General features: G+C 41.1%; 1 protein-coding gene across 7 annotated transcripts in view; it reads left to right on the forward strand.

The window, feature by feature from the left end:
* Nucleotides 1-22,100, forward strand: part of FAM13A (family with sequence similarity 13 member A) — a 183,515-nt gene that overhangs the window by 158,225 nt on the left and 3,190 nt on the right. For 5 of the 7 annotated variants that reach the window (XM_040478466.1, XM_040478469.1, XM_040478468.1 and 2 more), the window contains 5 exons: nucleotides 8,761-8,856; nucleotides 11,494-11,577; nucleotides 17,106-17,302; nucleotides 18,087-18,188; nucleotides 20,657-21,862. In XM_040478466.1, coding sequence (XP_040334400.1) covers nucleotides 8,761-8,856; nucleotides 11,494-11,577; nucleotides 17,106-17,302; nucleotides 18,087-18,188; nucleotides 20,657-20,783 — 606 coding nt within the window. In that variant the 3' untranslated portion in view covers nucleotides 20,784-21,862. Of the gene's footprint in view, nucleotides 1-8,760; nucleotides 8,857-11,493; nucleotides 11,578-17,105; nucleotides 17,303-18,086; nucleotides 18,189-20,656; nucleotides 21,863-22,100 lie in introns of those variants that run through there. The other 2 variants (XM_040478471.1, XM_040478470.1) reach the window with 2 other exon arrangements.

Genomic DNA, 22,100 nt, shown 5'->3' on the forward strand with positions numbered 1-22,100 from the left:
TCTGCATGTTGCTGTCCAGTTCTCCCAGCACCATTTGTTAAAGAGACTGTCTTTTTTCCATTGGATTCCTTCCTGCTTTGTCAAAGATTATTTGGCCATACTTTTGTGGGTCCAGTTCTGGAGTCTCTATTCTATTCCATTGGTCTATGTGTCTGTTTTTGTGCCAATACCATGCTGTCTTGATGATTACAGCTTTGTAGTAGAGGCTAAAGTCTGGGATTGTGATACCTTCTGCTTTGTTTTTTTTTTTTTCTTCCATTATTACTTTGGCTATTCGGGGTCTTTTGTGGTTCCATACAAATTTCAGGATTGCTTATTCTAGCTTCGAGATGAATGCTGGTGCAATTTTGATTGGGATTGCATTGATTGTGTAGATTGTTTTGGGTAGTATTGACATTTTAACAGTATTTATAATTCCAATCCATGAGCACAGAGTGTTTTTCCATTTCTTTGTATCTTCTTCAATTTCCTTCATAAGCTTTCTATAATTTTCAGCATACAGATCTTTCACATCTTTGGTTAGGTTTATTCCTAGGTGTTTTATGCTTCTTGGTGCAATTGTGAATGGGATCAGTTTCTTTATTTGTCTTTCTGTTGCTTCATTATAGGTTTATAAAAATACAACTGATTTCTGTACATTAATTTTGTATCCTGTAACTTTGCTGAATTCATGTATCAGTTCTAGACTTTTGGTGGAGTCTGTTGGATTTTCCATGTATAGAATCATGTCATCTGCAAAAAGTGAAAGCTTGACATCATCTTTGCCAATTTTGATGCCTTTGATTTCCTTTTGTTGTCTGATTGCTGATGCCAGAACTTCCAACACTATGTTAAACAACAGCGGTGAGAATGGACATCCCTGTCGTGTTCCTGATCTCAGGGAGAAACCTCTCAGTTTTTCCCCATTGAGGAGGATATTAGCTGTGGGCTTTTTCATAAATGGCTTCTATGATGTTTAAGTATGTTCCTTCTATCCCGACACTCTCGAGGGTCTTTATTAAGAAAGGGTGCTGTATTTTGTCAAATGCTTTTTCTGCTTCTATTGATAGGATCATATGGTTTCCATCCTTTCTTTTATTAATGTGATATGTCACATCGATTTGTGAGTACTGAGCCGGTCCTACAGCCCAGGAATGAATCCCACTTGATCATGGTGAATAATACTTTTTATATGCTGTTGAATTCGATTTGCTAGTATCTTGTTGAGAATTTTTGCATCCATGTTCATCAGGGATATTGGCCTGTAATTCTCCTTTTTTGTGGGGTCTCTGTCTGGTTTGTGAATCAAGGTAATGCTGGCTTCATAGAATGAGTCTGGAAGTTTTCCTTCCATTTCTGTTTTTTGGAACAGCTTGAGAAGGATAGGTATTAACTCTGCTTTAAATGTCTGGTAGAATTCCCCTGGGAAGCCATCTGGCCCAGGACTCTTATTTGTTGGGAGATTTTTGATAACTGGTTCAATTTCTTCGGTGGTTATGGGTCTGTTCAAATTTACTTCTTCCCGTTTGGGTTTTGGTAGTGTGTGGGTGCTTTGGAATTTGTCCATTTCTTCCAGGTTGTCCAGTTTGTTGGCATATAATTTTTCATAGTATTCCCTGATAATTGCTTGTATTTCTGAGGGATTGGTGGTGATAATTCCATTTTCATTCATGATTTTATCTATTTGGGTCATCTCCCTTTTCTTTTTGAGAAGCATGGCTAGAGGTTTATCAATTTTGTTTATTTTTTCAAAAAAAAAACTCTTGATTTCATTGATCTGCTCTACTGTTTTTTTTAGATTCTATATTGTTTATTTCTGCTCTGACCTTTATTATTTTTCTTCTGCTGCTGGGTTTAGGCTGCCTTTGCTGTTCTGCTATGATTTCCTTTAGGTGTGCTGTCAGATTTTGTAGTTGGGGTTTTTCTTATTTCTTGAGATAGGCCTGGATTGCAATGTATTTTCCTTTCAGGACTGCCTTTGCTGCATCCCAAAGCATTTGGATGGTTGTGTTTTCATTTTCATTTGTTTCCATATGATTTTTAATTTCTTCTTTAATGCCTGGTTGACCCATTCATTCTTTGGTAGGGTGTTCTTTAACCTCCATGCTTTTGGAGGTTTTCCAGACTTTTTCCTGTGGTTGATTTCAAGCTTCATATTATCAATAAGGTTGCTTATGTTTGTGATTAATTGTTTTACATATTTGGGGGCTTCTGAATTCAGTACGTAGACGTTTAAAATTGTTAGCTCTTCCTGATGGATAGATCCTGTAATTATTATATAATGGTCTTCTTCATCTCTTGTTACAGCCTTTGAAGTCTAGTTTGTCTGATATAAGTATGGCTACCCCAGCTTTCTTTTGACTTCCAGTAGCGTGATAGATAGTTCTCCATCCCCTCACTTTCAATCTGAAGGTGTCCTCAGGTCTAAAATGAGTCTCTTGTAGACAGCAAATAGATGGGTCTTGTTTCTTTATCCATTCTGAAACTGTGTCTTTTGGTTGGAGCATTTAGTCCTTTTACAATCAGTGTTATTAGTGAAAGATATGGGTTTAGAGTCATTGTGGTATCTGTAGATTTCATGCTTGTAGGGATGTCTCTGGTAATTTGTGGTCCTTGCAACACTTCACTCACAGAGTCCCCCTTAGGATCTCTTGTAGGGCTGGTTTAGTGGTGATGAATTCCTTCAGTTTTTGTTTGTTTGGGAAAACCTTTATCTCTCCTTCTATTCTGAATGACAGACTTGCTGGGTAAAGGATTCTCAGCTGCATATTTTTCCTGTTCATCACATTGAAGATTTTCTGCCATTCCTTTTTGGCCTGCCAAGTTTTAGTAGATAGGTCTGCTAATACCCTTATGTGTCTATCTTTCTATGGTAAGGCCCGTTTATCCCTAACTGCTTTCAGAATTCTCTCTTTATCCTTGTATTTTGCCAGTTTCACTATGATATGTTGTGCAGAAGATCGACTCAAGTTACGTCTGAAGGGAGTTCTCTGTGCCTCTTAGATTTTAATGCCTGTTTCCTTCCTCAGATCAGGGAAGTTCTCAGCTATGATTTGTTCAAGTACACCTTCAGCCCCTTTCTCTCTTCTTCTTCTTCTAGAATTCCTATGATACAGATATTGTTCCATTTGATTGCATCACATAGTTCTCTAATTCTCCCCTCCTACTCCTGGATTTGTCTCTCTTTTTCTCAGCTTCCTCCTTTTCCATAATTTTGTCTTCTAATTCACCTATTCTCCCCTCTGTCTCCTCAATCTGTGCTATGGCCGCCTCCATTTTATTTTGCACCTCATTTTTAGCATTTTTAGCTCCTCATGACTATATTTTAGTCCCTTGATCTCTGTAGCAATAGATTCTCTGCTCTCCTCTATACTTTTTTCAAGCCTAGCAATTAATTTTATGACTATTATTCTAAATTCTTGTTCTGTTATATTGCTTAAATAGTTTTGATCAGTTCGTTAGCTGTCTCTACTTCCTAGAATTTCTTTTGAGGAGAGTTCTTCTGTTTCATCATTTTGGCTAGTTTTCTGCCCCTTATGCATTTTAAAAGCTTGTTGTGTGCTCTGTACCTGTGAGCACTGCTGTATTAAAGGAGGGTCATATACTGTCCAGGGCCTGGCCCTTCAGGAGGTGTTTTTTCAGAGATTGTTACTTGCTCTCTGTTGTTGTGACTTTGGTTATTTTATTACCCTACTCGTAGTGCTATTTTGGACCCTCCATCAGGTGTGCTTTGATTTGTTCCTTGGAGTAGCCCATCAATCCACTTGATCTGCATGTAAATCCTGATCTGGATCTTGCCGAAGTTGGCCGTTGCCATCAGTTCATGGCACAGTCCACCATTTTTACCTGATAATAAAGAGGAAACAGTTGCCATTTTCTGAGTTGATGGGCCAATATGCAATAGTTCTAAGAATCCATCTCATTTGTCTTCTCCTGCCAGTAGTTTTATGACTCAGAGGTATCCCTCTACACACAAATTCAAATCACTTGTTTTACTAAGAAGATTTTTAGGTGGCACAGTGCTTCTGTGCTACTGTTGATAGCTAGAGGTCTTGTGAACTCAATACAGGCAGAACTCTGAGCTTGGAAGGCAGAATTCTTTATATTCAGAAGACAACTTGGTCAAGCCCTATTAGAGGAAAATGCTTCACTGTGACATTTTTAGTATGTCTTAACCATGTTAAGTTTCTACTTTACTTCACATCTTGCTCATATGTGAATGGAAACAAAACTGGGCTGGGAGTCAGTAAACCTGAGTTCTTGACCCAGATCTACTGCCTTGGGCAAGTCATTACCCTCTCAGTGCTTAGTTTCATCATATGAAAAAACAAGGCTTGTCTAGCTCTAACATGCCATGGTTCTAGTTCTATCTTTATCTTCAAATTAAAAGCATCAATCATTTTCTCTTTGACCTTTGTTGTGTTGTGCGGGTAACAGACCCCAAATGGGTATTTCTATAGGGAAGTTTTATCTGAGGCTAAGACAAAAAACCATCACAAAAGATAAAGGCAGGCAAATGCAGTTGTCTCATCAGGTCTTTGTAATTTCTGTCCAAGACTTTCCTCTACTTAAATGTGGATTAATTATTGTCTGGTGTTCCCATGGTACCTGGAAATATTATCTGACACTTTACAGAGCAACCAAATAAAGTGGTAAGAGACCAGTAAATGAAGATTTCTTTTAATCAAAAACAAAGACAGAATGGGAGGAGCTGCCTTCCCCCATTAGATGTTTGTATCTAGGTTTTTACGTTGTCCTGATTTGTGTGCAAAATACATCTCTGTAGTAACCCTTTTCCCACACACTGGAAAGCCATTCACAGCTACCACCTAAATGAAAATCTAATAAAGGTTTGAGGCAAGAGGAATGAAAGTATTATAGAAAATACCATGTAGGGGCGCCTCAGTGGCCCAGTCAGTTAAGTGGCCGACTTCGGCTCAGGTCATGATCTCGCGGTCCGTGAGTTCGAGCCCCGCGTCAGGCTCTGTGCTGACAGCTCGGAGCCTGGAGCCTGTTTCAGATTCTGTGTCTCCCTCTCTCTCTCTGACCCTCCCCCATTCATGCTCTGTCTCTCTCTGTCTCAAAAATAAATAAACATAAAAAAAATTTTTTTTAAGAAAATACCATGTATTACATGCTTAGCCTAAAGTTATCTTCAAGCAACTGTACATCATAAAGATTTTCTAATCTGAATTCTACAGTTTACCAATCAGGAAACCAGGGCTCAGAGAACTTTATTGGCTCATTTAAAGGCCAGAACCAAGAACTGGGTCAATAACAGAATCTCCAAGCAGCCCATGATTCAAGAATAAGAGACATTGACTTCCAAACAGTTTTCCCATGGTCCATTTAATATCAGCTGACCCTTTTTTAGCAGTTCAGCCAAGGCCCTGCTTTGTTTATGTAACTGTTGGTTAGATTTTGGCTCATCTAACAAATCCACTACTGATAATTGCATGTGACATGGCTTTATGGTGAGTGAAAATTGTATTAACTTAGGAGTATCACCAAGCCTTTGTCTTCAGAGATATTTCATGAAAATAATTCTGGTGTAAACCAAGTAGTATCAGTTCTTTCCATCCGTCAGACTTAAAGATATTTAATATTTTAAATTTGCCATAGCTGACTGGTTTTACCAGATAAGTCTCCTTCTAAAATCCAGACTGTCCTCTACAATCCAAAGATGTTTATGCCAAGCAACAAGTAATAGGATGCAAGTCCACAATGGGGAAATGCTAGCTCCTTATGATTATTTTTGGTTTGTCTTTTGGTCACTAAACTATTGTTTATCTTGCACAGTATTTCTCCACATGTTATGTGGTGACAATTAGGATGTGCCTTAACCTCATCTGCAACACATTTAATGGATACATCTTGTATTTAAAAAGTTATTCCATGTGTTCCAGTCCTAAATTTTGTCATTCTACACGTGAGGTTGTACAAATCATTCCATTTCTACTCCTCAGACTTATCTGTGGCTGTTGTTCAACTCTTGCTGAAGTATGACATAAATACAGAAAGGAATGGAAATTATAAATACATATTTTGATGCAGTTTCACAAAGTAAACAAGTCCAGGTAACCAGCATCGAGAAACAAATGTTGCTGAGCCTCTGAAAACCCTGCTCCCAGCCCCTTCCAGTCCTTACCATGACCTCCACTGCATGAAGGAAAACCATCATCTTGACTTCTAACTCTGTAGATTCTACTTGCTTATTTTTGAACTTACAGAAGTAGAATGTTACAGTATGTATTCTTTAGTGTCTGGCTTATTTTACTTGGGTTTATTTTTGTGAGATCAATGCACAATGCTACCTGTAGCTGTGGCTCATTCATCCTCATTCTGTATAGTATTCAGTTTGGGGAACATACCTTATCCATCCCGTTGTTAGCCATATGGATGGTTTCCAGGTGCTGCTGTGAACATAATTCTGTATAGCTTTTGGTGAGCTTAAGGCCACAGTTGTTTGGTATATACTTAAGAGTGGAACTGAGGAGGGGCACCTAGGTGGCTCATTCAGTTGAGCGTCCATCTTCGGCTCAGGTGATGATCTCGCGGTTCGTGGGTTCGGGCCCCGCGTCGGGCTCTGTGCTGACAGCTCAGAGCCCGGAGCCTGCTTCAGGTTCTGTGTCTGCTTCAGATTCTGTGTCTCCCTCTCTCTGCCCCTCCCATGCTCATGCTCTGTCTCTCTCTGTCTCAAAAATAAATAAACATTAAAAAAAAAAAAAAGAGTGGAACTGAGGAGTCCTATGTCCAGCCTTAGTAGACACTGCCACATAGTTGTCCAGAGTGTTCCACTCTTCACAGCAGTGAAGGAGAGTTCAGTTCTTCAGCATTCTTGCTGATGCTTGGCACTGTCCTTTCATGTTAGCCGTTGTGGTACATGCGTCCAGTAGTAACATCCATAGTTTGATCCTTAGACTTTCTTGTGTAAAATGATGTCTGTATTCCCTTTCTTTTTTGACAATCATCTGTGAGATAAAAATTTTAAAACTCCTTTTGATATGGTAACAAGAAATAGGAAAATTCCATTTGACTCTTAACATTGTGACATTAGGAAGACAAATAGAAAAGATTATTTAGTGCTCTGAATAGAAAATAAGTCCACAAGATGTTTTTGCATAATGGCAGGATCCTATCCTGACACATGAAGTTTGTCCAAAGTCTACTTATTGTTGACCACTTTGAGAAAGGCAAAAATAAAAGGTTACAAAGGAGTGACCCATTCATGCATAATCCACAGTTGTCTTCAGAGCTGGAGGCCCAAAAGGCCCATTAGAGAAATGGTCACAGCTAATGCTATTTGCCCTTCCTTACCTCTGTAACTCATTCCTTATGTGTGCACCGAAATAAAGCACAGAAGACAAATAGCAGACTCAAAACAAAGATACTTAATCCCTTTGGCCATTTCAGTAAACAAGTGAACTGCATACATACCTATACATTTTGCATACATATTTATGTTTTAAATGTTCACTCATTTTGCAGATATTCATGTAATATTTCCGTTATGTCAGGCACTGACATAGTTTCTAGGGATACAAAACACAAACACCTGCTCTCAAGGGCCTTACAGTCTTAAAAAGGAGACAGATGTGCCAACACATAGTTACTATAGGGTATAAAATGTGTCATCCACAGATCTGCTCTAACAAAATACCATAGACAGTGCCTTATAAACAACAAAAGTTCATTTCTCACAGTTGTAGAGGCTGGGAAGTCCAAGATCAAGGCACTGTTAGATTCAGTGTCTGGTGAGGGCTCTTTTCCTGGTTCACCAACAGCCATTCTCTTACTGTCCTCACTTAGAAGACGGGGCAAGGGAGCTCTCTTTTTTAAGGGCACTAATCCCATTCATGGTTCCACCCTTACCTAATCACCTCCAAATGTCCCAACTGCTTAATGCCATTACATGGGGGATTATGTTTCAGTAAAGGAGGTTGGCAGAGACATGCACATTCAGTCTATAGCACAGCATGTGTGAAGTTACAAAGTATACACAGGGTGCAGTAGGTGACACACAGGTGAGTGAGCAGGTGTCCCAGAATGGGGGATGTTGGAAGATGCTGCACGGGGGAGGTGGCTCTTGATCTGGAACCTGCCAAACCAAGAAGCAGGGAGGCAGCCTTTGCAGGGCATACAGGACCAGGCGGAGAGGTAGGAGACAGCCTAGTTTATCTCTGAAGCTTGAGGTGTGACAGAAGAAGAGAAGCAGCAAATGATGAAAGGCTTCTAGTACCAAACCCCAGGGAGTTGGGTGTCATCCGCCGCCGCCCCCCCCCCCCCCGCCACTGCCTGAAGGGGCTGTTCTTTAAACATTTGTGAGCACCCTGCCAGATTTTAGGGCTATGGGGAGGAGTCAATCCATGCAGTCTTGCAGCAGATATTCCTTGAATACCTACTGTTCGCCAGAACCTTGTCCTTAAAAACAACTTCATGGGGAGAGAAACATGTAAAAAAAAAAAAAAAAAATGGATTACAGAGCCGCACCGTAACTATTATAGAAATACTGCTTTCTTCTTCCCTGAACCTGAATCACCTGGGAATTCTGGTCATAGCTTTGATTGAGGAAAAGCAGTGCTGCTGATTTCCAAAGGTCTGCAACTAAAGTCGATATTTTAAACATTCACTGGCTGAAAAATATTATCAGTTTAAGTACATTTTGCAAGAATGGCGAGAGCGGAGTTGAATCATCTGTATTTCCCCCAGGCCCTGAGCTTGAGCTGCTGACAGCCTGACCACCAGAGGCAGGCTTCTCAGCTGCGTCCCTCTTGCTTTCAGGTAACCAAGAACGAACGTCAGGTCATGAAGCCGCTGTATGACAGATACCGGCTGGTCAAACAGATCCTGTCCAGAGCCAACACCATACCCATCATTGTGAGTACGGCGCCTTTCTGTGGTTGATTGCCTGCTGGAATGGGCCCTGGCTATATTAAGAGAGCCCTAACCTGCCTTCTCATTAAAGAGTAGTCTTTCGGGGCGCCTGGGTGGCGCAGTCGGTTAAGCGTCCGACTTCAGCCAGGTCACGATCTCGCGGTCCGTGAGTTCGAGCCCCGCGTCAGGCTCTGGGCTGATGGCTCGGAGCCTGGAGCCTGTTTCCGATTCTGTGTCTCCCTCTCTCTCTGCCCCTCCCCCGTTCATGCTCTCTCTCTGTCCCAAAAATAAATAAAAACGTTGAAAAAAAATGAAAAAAAAAAGAGTAGTCTTTCATAGTTAAAACCTGTCATTAATATTTATGGTTCATAAGCTTGAGGAGTGAAGGATTTATCAGAGACTACTGAGGCTATATTTGCCAAAAATGACCAAATGTGAAGCTGATAGAGTTTTGTTTTCTTTTGGGCGGCATGCTTTGACGTATACATCGATCTGACTCATGCTGGGTGGACCGCCTACCCCTTTCCTCAGAGACAGAGTGCCAGCAGGACAGGCCTGTGGTTTCTCTAGGCCTCTGCAGTCCACAGACCTCTCTGTCCCAAGGGCCCACTGTTAATAATCATCTCTCTCCCTCCAAGCGAGAGATAGCCCCCTTGGGAATCCTATCCAGGGAGAAATCCTCTAAGGAACTCAAGAGAGCCTCCTTTTTTTGGAGGCTGCAGACAAGCGTGAGGTAGAAGAAAAGGGAAGGAGACCACCATCCTCTGACTTATGCATAACGGCTTTTGGCCAAAGAAGGGACGGGAAACTTGCTGTCAGCTCTGGAAAGGCCTGTCAGGGGCTAGCCAGCTAGCCCTCCTCCCATATTCCAGTCTTGGCTTTTCCACCCAGCTTATGCGTGAGCGTTAATGCCCTGTCCTTCTCTTGGGGAATCACTTGCCTCTGTCCCAGTGCACTCCTCTCCAGGAATATTAGGGGCTTCCCCTGATGGCTTTCAAACATTTCAATCAGCAGACATGGCCTTGCTTTTATGTTGTTATTAAAATGCATGCTTACATTAGCTGCCTCTCTTCCATTCCTGCTTTAAACCTCTTTGTTTAGGGGCACCTGGGTGGCTCAGTCTGTTCAGCATCTCATTCTTGATTCCATCTCGGGTCATGATCCCGGAGTTGTGGGATTGAGCCCCGCATTGGACTCCACCCTGAGTATGAAGCCTGCTTGGGATTCTCTCTCTCTCTCTTTCTCTCTCTCTCCCTCCCTCCCTCTCTCTCTCCCTCTCTCCCTCCCCCCTCCCCCTCTCCCCCATTCATGCAGCCCCTCTCTCTCTAAAATAAATTTTTTACAAAAGTAAATCTCCTTGTTTTTTTCTTTCTTTTTTTTTCAATATTTTATTTTTAAGTAATCTCTGCACCCAACATAGAACTCAAACTCACAACCCTGAGATCAAGAGCCGCACACTCTGCCGACTGAGCCAGGCACCTTCCCTGTTTATTTCTTTTAAAAAAATTTTTTTAATGTTCGTTATTTTTGAGAGAGAACCCATGAGTGGAGAAGGGGCAGAGAGAGAGGCGACACAGAATCTAAAGCAGCCTGAAGGAGGCTCCAGGCTCTGAGCTGTCAGCACAGAACCTGACATGCGGCTTGAACTCGTGAACCTCAAGATCATGACCTGAGCCGAAGTCAGACGCTTAACCAACTGAGCTGCCCAGGCAGCCCCTACTGTCTCAGCCACCCAGGCGCCCCACCCTCCTTGTTTATTTCTAAGCCTGAGATATGATCTTTGTATTTCTTCTGACAGTGTACTTGTTCATAGGAATGAGGTTCCAGAGACTTTAGGCACGTACATTAGAAGAAAGCTACTTTTCGGGGCGCCTGGGTGGCGCAGTCAGTTAAGCGTCCGACTTCAGCCAGGTCACGATCTCGCGGTCCGTGAGTTCGAGCCCCGCGTCAGGCTCTGGGTTGATGGCTCAGAGCCTAGAGCCTGTTTCCGATTCTGTGTCTCCCTCTCTCTCTGCCCCTCCCCCGTTCATGCTCTGTCTCTCTCTGTCCCAAAAATAAATAAACATTGAAAAAAAAAATTAAAAAAAAAAAAAAGAAGAAAGCTACTTTTCTAGGAATTTTTTGTGGAATAAATTAGTAAACTAACCAGTGAAAGGATTAAGTCTAAGGAGTTCTTTCATTCTCCAGTTAGGAGCCCTTAGTGCCCCTAAGTAAGTGTCCCTAAATAAGGTGAGTGTACAACAGGGAAGTCACACAACCTTTGAATCACCTGAGGGGCCTATGTTGTTCTACTTGAAGCTTGTAACAGTTCTAGGGTTCCTGTACCTATTGTGATCAGGCAGCAGAGAGAGTGAGGAGCACACATTCCTCCTCAGGTTTGTTCTGCGTTCAGTTCACATACTCACATGCTATTCTTGCTCTAACGTGGCCTCCTTGGTTTGGGTTGTGGGCTCTGGAGCGAAGCACCAACTTGGACGAGAACTTTGGTTGTTTCTGGTTTTCCTGGGAATTTTTGGTGCGGAGGGTTTAGAGTATATAATTCGAAGGCAGTAATAAACCCTAGTGATTCAGAGGAAGCAGAGGCCTGGCGGGAAAGGGAGAGGGGTTCACAGTGTAACCAACTGTCACTGCCTGTCGCAGGGATCCCCCTCCAGCAAGCGGAGAAGCCCTTTGCTGCAGCCAATTATTGAGGGCGAAACTGCTTCCTTCTTCAAGGAGATAAAGGTGAGGACCTCCCGCTGCTCACCTCGTGCTGAATCCTTATCACTTTCCTGGCCTCCCTTCCTCTTGTGGACGCAGTGAGGTCATGCTTGGGCCCTCGGTGGTGGCTTCCTGTAGTGTGCCCTCAAAATCAGTAGTGCCCGGAACCACCTGTGATCTCTTACGGATACTGTGGTCGAGCTGATTTCCTTTATTGCATCTCATTCCCCTGCTTGTTTTGGTGTCTTATTTGTTGTTTGTTTTGTTTTTATTTTGCTTTTCGGGGATTTGGGGGGGGGCCCCCCCTTCACAATATTTTTTAGTTTTGTTTTTCCTCTCTTTGGAATGGATTTTATGTATTCCAGAATCCTTTTTAATTAACTCATTGGGTAACTTCCACAGAAATCTTATTTACTGAGTTACTAGAAAACCCAAAATCAACTGGGGCAATACATATAGCATGCAACAAAATCTATCATTTTATAGACCGATATCTTCCTTGTCTTTGACAGCTTGCTGGCACACTTTCACCCACTCTTCCTTCTTTTTTACTTTCCCCAAACACATTTAGTCCTCGGGGCTGATTGTATAATCTGCTCTTGATCTGGGAATATAGTACAATTGCCAGCAGTCATTGGAGTATATGCTCTGTTTTCTGCCCCCATAGTAATTATGGAGTTTATGCAGGTAATCCTTGTCTTCAGCGGCCGCTTTTGCTGGAGAAGGAGTACACTCTGTGCTCGCGGGTCTGTACATCTCTGTAGGGACCCAACTGGCCTGGACCAGGATCAGCCTCTTTCCTGGTTTTGTTTCCAGATAACTGGAACTGAACTGCCTTCTACAGGGCTCTAGAGATGAAAAGTCAGATTCAGTTTTGTTTTTGTTTTTGTTTTTGTTTTTTTAAATCAGTGATTGTATTTTAGCAATTGTTTAAGTTGGAAAGGAATGTCAAACCCAAAGCAGAAGTGAGTTTCAGGAGTTTCACTTGTCATATTTCTGTGAAAGTGGCAGGCCTGAGGTGGTCATTTATTTACTGTAGTCAGGAAAGGTTATTACAGAATATGAGGGCCTCGTTCCCATGAGGGGCACCAGTTGAGAACTGCTCCATTGTCTTACCATGTCCTCATCATTATGATGGAAGGAAGGTACCAGAAGTTACACCATCTTCTCTCTTATTTATTCTATTCCTTTTCTTACTTCTTGGGGGCCTTAATTAAATACTTCATGGACCTAATTTGAAGGTATTAGGCAATGATTGTGCTCACTATTCATATTATTTTAAATAGACCTTGTTTTATGAAAATGCTCTAAACATAAAATTTAGGCAAATATGCTATATTATATTTTAAAAATTGGAGCTATTTTCTTACAATAAGATTTGATGTTGATGAAAGAAGACAAATTTTGTCTGGTAATTTCACACAAGAATGAAATCACCATCACTGAAGAAATTTGGGCAGTTGTGTGTATGAAAACTAGAAATTCTCTTAGAAGCACACCACAGAACTGTTACTAGATAAAAATGTGTTCTTTAATACATCCAAAATATGACAGTTAATAATTGCCTCACTAAATGAATGGAAGATATATCAATGATGACGGTCTCCCAAATCTTCTTGTTTGGCTTAGTTTATCTTTTTCACAAGCATAATTTGGCCATGGCTCTTCTCCTGGCCCATGTGGTGGTCAGAATTTCAGATAATTTTGCAATGCTTACATTGCTTTTGTAAATAGTGTTGTCTTTCAGTTCATTTTGTTCCAACTGGCCCAAATTATTAGCATGTGTTTGGATTGTACTAATTCTTGACAATTCTGACATAATTTAGAATTTGAGATGGGTGCAGATCAGAAGATTGTATCGACGTGGTTTCCTTAAAAACCACCCCTGGTTTTAAATGGTAGGAAACCAGCTGTGTATGACAAAGAGCCAGCTCAAGTTCTGGAGCCCAACATCTTCTAGCCCAAAAATCCTAGAGATAGTCTAGTCAGTTCTCCTTCCCAACATAAGAATTTCATTTAAAATTTATCTGACAGAATAGAGACACTATCTCTAAGAAGTGATTCCATCCTGAATCTTGAAAAGTTTACAACAATGGAGAAGTAAGGTCACTCATTCCATGGGCTAAGCTCCAATATTAGCTAAAAAGTGATTTTATAGTGTTAGTTTTATAATTATTATTGAAATACTAAAAAATAATAATTATATAATGTGAAATTTCAGAATATAATAACTTTGATAACTATAAAAATGACTTAAAATTATAATATTCTTAGTTATTATTAATGTATGACTTTCTACTTAATAGGCTTAGTGTTGCCTTCTGGAACAATATGGAATGAGCATAACTGCTTCTTCCTTGAGAGCCCTTCATGTCTTTACTGTCACCTCCCCTGTCTGCTCTCACCCACAGCCTGTGGAAGTTTTTTCTCCAAGTTCTTCTTCTTGTTCCTCATGTGATATGGGTCACCTCCCAGCCACCCACCGGTTCTGCTGTATACACACATACCAGTTTACCTAGAGCCCTCGGACTTACTGATACCCAGAACTGAACATTATTTTAGATATGATTTAGCCAGCAAGACAGTGGAGCAAGGACTGATCCTGATCTTTATCTGGACGGCCAGGGCCGTTCGTCCTACAACTCTATGCCTACATGACCGTCAATGTATTGTGAATTCGCTGTACTCTTTCTGGGGCACGTGCATTCAGCTTCCACACTGCAGACTTTTGGGGCCAGATAGCTTGTTGTCGTTGGGGGCTGGCCTCCATCCACCAGATGCCAGTCGTGCACTACTTCCACCCCCTTCCCAAAATGTCTCCAGACCTTGCCAAAGGTCCACTAGGGTCAAAATGACCCCCAGTTGAGAACCACTGCCTACGGCCCTATCTCACTGCTGATTTATGCAGTCCCAAGCTTGCTTTTCCTTGGATTGCTTGTCATTTACGTGTCCATCTTTTATTTTCTAACCTAAATTGTACCACCTTGAATTTTTTCAATTAGTTACTTATCACACTTCTATATACCAGGCTTGTGAAACTGATTAAATCTAGACATTTTATTCCAACATATCAGCTATCCCTCCCTACTTTGTATTCTCTGTGCATTCTGTGAATATGCCTTTTGCGTCTTTATCCAAGTGATTGATAAATACTGAGTAAGGCTGGGTCCGGCAAAGGACCTGTTATAGACTTCCCTCCAGATTCATGCCACCCTGCATCATCACCCTGCATCAATTTTCACAATCAGCTCTCCTTTCGTGGATCAGCTCACCTCATTAATTATTGAAATCCAAATATTATGCCAGTCCTGTCAATAAAGGAAAAATGGTTTTCCTAAAGGGGTCACTGTTGATCATGGATTCTTTTTCAGTCATTCAGATGTTATCTAGTATTGATAACTTCTAGAATCTACCCAATGTGCACAAGGACCCTATGGTCTTACAATTTTAAGATCTAGGTTTATCATTTCTTTTTTTTTTTCCCTATGATTTTCACAGCTTTACTGAGAATAGATCTATTCAGCTTCCTCTTTAAATGCTTTGAGTGCCCACTGTGTGCAAGACACGTTCTTACCTTTTTAAGTTCTCTTAGGGCCTTGGGATGTAATTGATTAGGCCAAAACACCTGACTTTTATTCCTTACCTTCCTTGGGCTACAAGGCTATACTCTCCTCCAGTAATTTGTATTTTTCTTTTAAAACTGAATTACTAGACTGTTTGACAGACATTAATTAAGCACCTATGATATGCAGGCATTGGCTAGGCTCTAGGAACAGCAGTGAACAGACAGGCCCAAATCCTCGCCTCAGTGGAGTTTTCTGTCCAGTAGTTCCACCTGGTCCTTCCTCATCCAGGAGAGCAGGGGATGGGGACAGGAGGTTGATCTGCACTGCCTCTGTGCCCCATGTAGCTTGCGAGGTCCATACGTTATCTCCATTAATTCTAAAAACTGCATAGGTGGGAATTGTTAACTTCCTTTCACAAAAAAAAGAGAAACTTTAAAATTATTAGTTTTAAAGTCACTTTGACACTATAAATTTAAAATCTTCTTTAATAATTTCAATTTTTAAAAATTAATAATGAGGCGTTTACTTCTAAGCAAAGAGATTGAAGATTTGACGTCACAGCAGAAGGGAATCTGAGAGAGCTACCTAGTTTTGACCAGTTTTATCTTCGTGCCTTCAGAGCAGTACTTTCATCATAGTTGTGCAATAGTCCTTTTTTTGTTTTTGTGTTTCCTGTTTATTTGTTTATTCACATTATTTCTCCTCAGAGGCAGTATTAGAAACATACCAAACTTTATGGTAAGGAAATCCACCCCTGGCAGTTTGCATACTTTGACCACCAATGTAACTACCCCCACCTCCTGTGATTAATTTGCTGGATTGCACTGAAGTCACCTGGTTCAACTCGAACCGCCGATGTTGTACTTGCTGTTGTTCACGTATCTGTGCTCTTAACCACTTCTTAAATTTTTCAGATCTTAGGATATCCTCTTCTGGTCTGACTGTACGTTTTGGCAGTAAATTACTTCTTTTAAAATCTTTCACTTAGACTGATATCATTTCATCCTTAGATTTACATAGCTTTAAATTGGCACTAAGAAGCTGTGATTTGACTTCATTGTTTTTCTAATTGCATTGCCAAGACAGAGAATATCATGCTTTTCTGAGAATCTTGGATGCTAAAAAATACAGCCGCGTCCCTTGGAAGCTCCTTGAAAAAAATACTTGAGTTTATGACCCCAATGATGAGAACATAAATGGTTTGATCTTTTCAAAACTTTCTTAAAATTGTGTGCATCAAGCAACCACAAAATATGTTTTAATCTCAACTTTTTTTTTTTTTCAACGTTTATTTATTTTTGGGACAGAGAGAGACTAAGCATGAACGGGGGAGGGGCAGAGAGAGAGGGAGACACAGAATCGGAAACAGGCTCCAGGCTCCGAGCCATCAGCCCAGAGCCTGACGCTGGGCTCGAACTCACGGACCGTGAGATCGTGACCTGGCTGAAGTCGGACACTTAACCGACTGCGCCACCCAGGCGCCCCTTAATCTCAACTCTTAAACAGAAAGGCTGTATTGTTTAATTTCTCAAGATGTTCATAGCTTAATAAAAAACACATTTTCTGAGGTCCACAACTAAAGGAATCCTTAATGCACTGACTGCTGGTGGTGGATTTTGTTATGTGTTATCACAGAGCTGGGGATTTTTAGATTTTTTTTTAACTGCAGTTGATTTGCGGTATAAATTACAATGGTGGTTCCTTCATATCCTCAGTCTTGACAAATGTTAATTGTGCCGTACACTAGTTTTTATAGTTTTATAGTTTTTCCCCCTACTGAGTGGCTGTGTTTAGTGTTTGTGTTATTTATTGTGTTCATATAGATGCTCAGTTATATATTGATAATGTACATATGTGTTGCTAAATGTAGATACAGAAGAAACTATATGCTGTCTGGATAATTAAATGGTCGTTACACGATACTTACAATGAAAGAGTGCCAGGAAAAGTAACCAGATTTTTATTGGGGTTGTTTTACATCTCCAGGAAGAAGATGAGGGCTCAGAAGATGACAGCAACACAAAGCCGGACTTCACAGTCACTCTGAAAACCGATTTCAGTGCACGTTGCTTCCTGGACCAATTTGAAGATGATGCTGATGGGTTTATTTCCCCAATGGATGATAAATTACCATCAAAATGCAGCCAAGACACCGGGCTTTCAAACCTCCATGCTGCTTCAATGTACGTATGTCATTTTGATGGTGGTGTTGAAATGTGTTGATGAGAATACCGTTTTTAAATATTTTAGCCTTTGTATTTAACGTTTATTTATTTTTGGGATAGAGAGAGACAAAGCATGAACGGGGGAGGGGCAGAGAGAGAGGGAGACACAGAATCGGAAACAGGCTCCAGGCTCTGAGCCATCAGCCCAGAGCCTGACGCGGGGCTCGAACTCACGGACCGCGAGATCGTGACCTGGCTGAAGTCGGACGCTTAACCGACTGCGCCACCCAGGCGCCCCTAGCCTTTGTATTTAAATAAGTTGCCCTGGGGTACATCTGTGTAAATAGAATGGTGAGTTTTTTTCTTTTACTTCCAGCTCAGCATTTGTATTATTCTCCATTGCATGTTATTTGAGGCAGCATGCAAGATCTTACTTCAACAATCGGGGCTCTAGAATGGCACTCTGTGGTTCTGTGTTTTTCAACTCATCATTTAACATGTACCAAGCACAGATCTTTCTTTCAAAACAAAATGTGATAAAGTGCCATGGGCATTGACAAAACAAAAGTGATAAAGTGATAAGACCTCATAAGTAGCGGGAGCTTTGCGGGAGTCCGGGGAGCTCTATCTGGTTCAGGGGATAGGAAACCGCCATTTCTGCTGACCCTCAGCTCCCTTAACAGATTTTGCATTTCCATGCTTCCCCCCACTTCTCCACAACCCCTGTCAAATTGCACATTCATTATATCTATAACAATTCCAATTTAACCCAATTTTCTTGAAATTTTTCTGTCTCTCTCAGACCGGAACTCTTAGAACATCTTCAGGAAATGAGAGAACAAAAGAAAAGGATTCGAAAGAAACTTCGTGATTTTGAAGACAATTTTTTCAGACAAAATGGAAGGTAGTGCATGCTTCCTTTCCCCTCGCTTCTCCCCCTCCACACACACACCCCTCTTTTGCTCCTGTCAGATTTATGCAGTGCTCCAAAGGTGGGAAGCCCTCTGCCTCCTCTCTGTAACCTAGTCCCTTGGTTTGTGCCCAGGGCCCCTGGCAGTTTACGGTGAGATGGTGAGGTCTGTATGATCCTTCAGCAAGAAATGCTCCTTGAATAGTATCCAAGACTGATGTAAATTCAGCTAACATCTATAAAACCTGTCACATCAAATTCTAATCTAAAAAGAGCAGCTTGAAGCTAAGTTTCCAGTTGACAGCACTGGTTTTTGGTTTGGGTTTGGTTTTGTCTTCATAAACTAGAAGGAGAAATAAGGAAAGGGCAATTCTAAACCTTGATGTTTTTAGGCTTATTTTAAAAGCAAAGGTGATTGTTGTCAGGTTTGAATGAAAAATAGACAAGAAGCTGTAAGTCCATGAGACTGACAGTATGCCTTTCTCTGGTGAGTTTCAAGACATGTTATAATCAGCCTTGTAGAGTGTTATGCTAAGGAATAGCATCCCCTGTTTGCTAGTGACCACAGACAGCTCTTACTCAGGTCACAGCCTGAGACCGGGAAGGACAGGGAATGGATTTATTTGCCTCTCTTACATGGAAGTTCAGTTTTAACATTTTAAAATGATTTTATTTTCATCCAAATTATTTAAGCAATATAAATATAGTTTCCCTTTAAAAGGTCCCCTTCCATCCTTCTCAAAAGTGTTTGGAAGTAAAAGCACTGTAAACATCAACTTTGGCATTTAAAATGTATTCCAGGTCATTTCAGTTTATCATATAAATTTTGTATTTTTAGCGTCCCTGATTTGGATCTATGAATTTTTATACATAAATACTTGTTTTTCTTTCCCCATGCATTGTATGATATTTAGAAAACATAGACAAGCAGACAAAAGAAATAATATGCAAAATAATAACTGATGATAAACCAGAATTAATGTTTTTTCCATTCTTCTTTCTGAACATATTTTTGGTTTGTCTGTTTATCTTTTTTTCCATGTAATTATAGTCACTTTATGCAGATATCCTGTTGAGGAGCTATATAAAATTATGTAAACTTCACAGGTTTTAAGCAAGTATAGTTAATGGGAATTTATAATAATCATACAAGTTTTTATGTATGTATGTATGTATGTATGTAATTTCTACACCCAGTGTTGGGCTCAAACTCATGACCCTGAGACTGAGACCCCCATGCTCTTCCAACTGAGCCAGCCAGGTGCATTATCATACACGTTTAAAACTCTGACTTCAGATATCATTAAATCTGGTCCCATTATTTCATATCTGAGGACAGTGAAGCCCCTCAAAGAGCAGGGTGAAGTCAACTCTTAGATGGCTATTCCTTTCATTGCCTTCTGCTGAGAAGCCATCTAGAGCCCTTTTCTTGAACATGGCAGGGCATGAATCAATGAACTTTCAGTTCATTGAGCAAAATTATATAAGCCCCATGCTATCTACTTTCTTATATTTTTCTCTTTTTTTAATTTTTTTTTTTTTTGAGACAGTGCAAGAGGGGGGCGGAGAGCAGAGAGAGAGGGAAAAAGAGAATCCTAAGCAGGCTCCACACAGAGCCTTATGTGGTGCTCAAACTCACAAACCTTGAGATCATGACCTGAGCCGAAACCAAGAATCAGTCGCTCAACCGACTGAGCCACCCAGGCGTCCCTGTTTTTCTCTTTAAGAAGAAAAGGAAGCCTGGTATTTGAATGTTTGACATGTGCATTTCAAAGTGAAATTAGAAGCAGCTGGGCTGTATTGCTCAGTGGTTGAGAATGTAGACGGCAGCACTATTTCATCAAGCTCTGGTGAGGGTTATATTAGATCATGGACACAGGGTACTTAGCACAGTTCCTGGCCTACAATAAGCTCTCAGTTAGTACTTGCACATATAAAAGGTATGCATATAAGATTCCTAGTAAACTATAAAGCTTTATTAGTATTATGTGATCCAATTGCTGAATTCCAAGACTGATTTTATAATTAGGATATTAACTCTGTGTTTTTAAACCTGTAAATTATGGGTATCCCAGTTGGTAATTAGAAACTTAATAGTTCGTTAGATGAAACCTATAAAAGTGAAAAGACATTTAAGTATAAATAAAGGATTTCAGTCTACAGAGACTCTTGATGCAAATTCATACACCAACATCAGAGAGAAAACATTTCTCGGTTTTTAGTCCTTCATATCATTCTGCAAGATGCCAGATTAACTACAAAAACTCAGTTGCACGGTGCCTTCTGGGGGAAGCTGTCTTTCGCTGATTGTCTAAGCCCAGCATCAGTCTTGATTCCAAGTGACACTTGGGAACACCGATCCTACAGGTTGATAACTGCAGAGTTTCTACATGATGATAATTCGCCTGATAAGCAATATCATCTAAACGATCCTCAGCCCCCTTTCCTTTTGTTTCCGTTAGAAGTGTCCAGAAGGAAGACCGCACTCCTATGGCTGAAGAATACAATGAATATAAGCACATAAAGGCAAAATTAAGGCTCTTGGAGGTGCTCATCAGCAAGAGAGACACTGATTCCAAGTCCATGTAAGGGGCACAGCCCCAGCCGGCACTAAGGGGGCTGAAGGTGCAGGCTGGACTTGCTACCCGCCTCCCCTGGTAAATAGCATCTCTGCAAAACCCGGATGGCAGCGTGGGAGCTGGACCTCAGAGCACACGGCCCTACTGCCTCCGGGCCTTTGGGAGCAGCTCCAGCTTCCATCGCCTGTCTTAGAAGCTGTCTGCATGGGAGAGGGTAACTTGCTCCGACTTAAGACTTTTGCAAGGAACAGTCAAGATCCCACGGGTGCACGTGGATACTGCAGGGGAAGGTTTACTAACGTTGGCCGTGCTGAATCACTACGTTGAGACATGCTCATCTACAGAGAATATACACTATTTTTCCCTGGATAATTGAGAAACAGGAGACCATTCTCTGTCTAACTGTGATGAAAACAAGCTCAAGACTTCCCTCTAGAGAACGAACTCGCTGTGCAGGTCCATGTTCTCTTTCCCAGGAAAGTGGGAACACGTGCTGGAGCCCTGTTTGCTGCCTTGGCCATTCTCGTGACCTTTCCACAGAGCTGCGCCTTTTCCCACCCGTGTGGATCGTGCCCCTTTCTGTTCTCAGGAAGACGGAAGCCGTACCTGCCCAAAATGGCAGTGCAGTCATCTATTTGATGGTGTGTTTCTTCAAGACTCCCTCAGCTGGTGAAGCATTTTGTTTCCTGACTAGGACTGGATCATCTGCAGAGGATGGAGGGAATGTGGCTATATTAATGTTGATTTTTAATTCAGGCAACAGGGTGAAGAGCCTGGAAAATTCTTTCCTGAACATGGATTGCACTTATCAGTCTCAGATTTTAACACCAAACACTGAGCAAGGCCAGCATGCTATGACATCCTGTTTGGGGCTTGGTTTCATTTGACTCTTACCAAACATAAAAGATCTTGCTTACTTCTTAGCTTAAGTGTTGAGGATCATGAGAGAGAGAAAGAGCGAGCCTGTGTTCTAAACCTTCTGAGTACTTACCAGAGTTTAATTTTTTTTTTTTTTAAAGTAAACCTGCACTAAAATCCCCTGAGGGGTAAATGTAGCCCTCAGAACTCAGCCGAAGGCAGAATCTAAATCACTATTTTCAAGATCATGTACGTATAAAGAGGAAAATAAGGGTGTGTGGTCACTTATGATTATAATTTTTTTCAAAGACTGTGTCACAAAGCTGTCTATATTAGACATTTGGGGAAGACCAGGGAATTTAAAGCACCAAACCATTCATCTCTCGCTGTGCTGATGTCACCTTGTGATTTGTTGTTCCTTGTTAACCTTCTGCATCTGCACTGAGGAAAGTGAATTCTGTTTCTGCCT

The sequence above is a fragment of the Herpailurus yagouaroundi genome, unplaced genomic scaffold, assembly GCF_014898765.1.
Source record: "Herpailurus yagouaroundi ecotype Mexico unplaced genomic scaffold, PumYag 28, whole genome shotgun sequence".
In the NCBI taxonomy this organism is placed as follows: domain Eukaryota; kingdom Metazoa; phylum Chordata; class Mammalia; order Carnivora; family Felidae; genus Herpailurus; species Herpailurus yagouaroundi.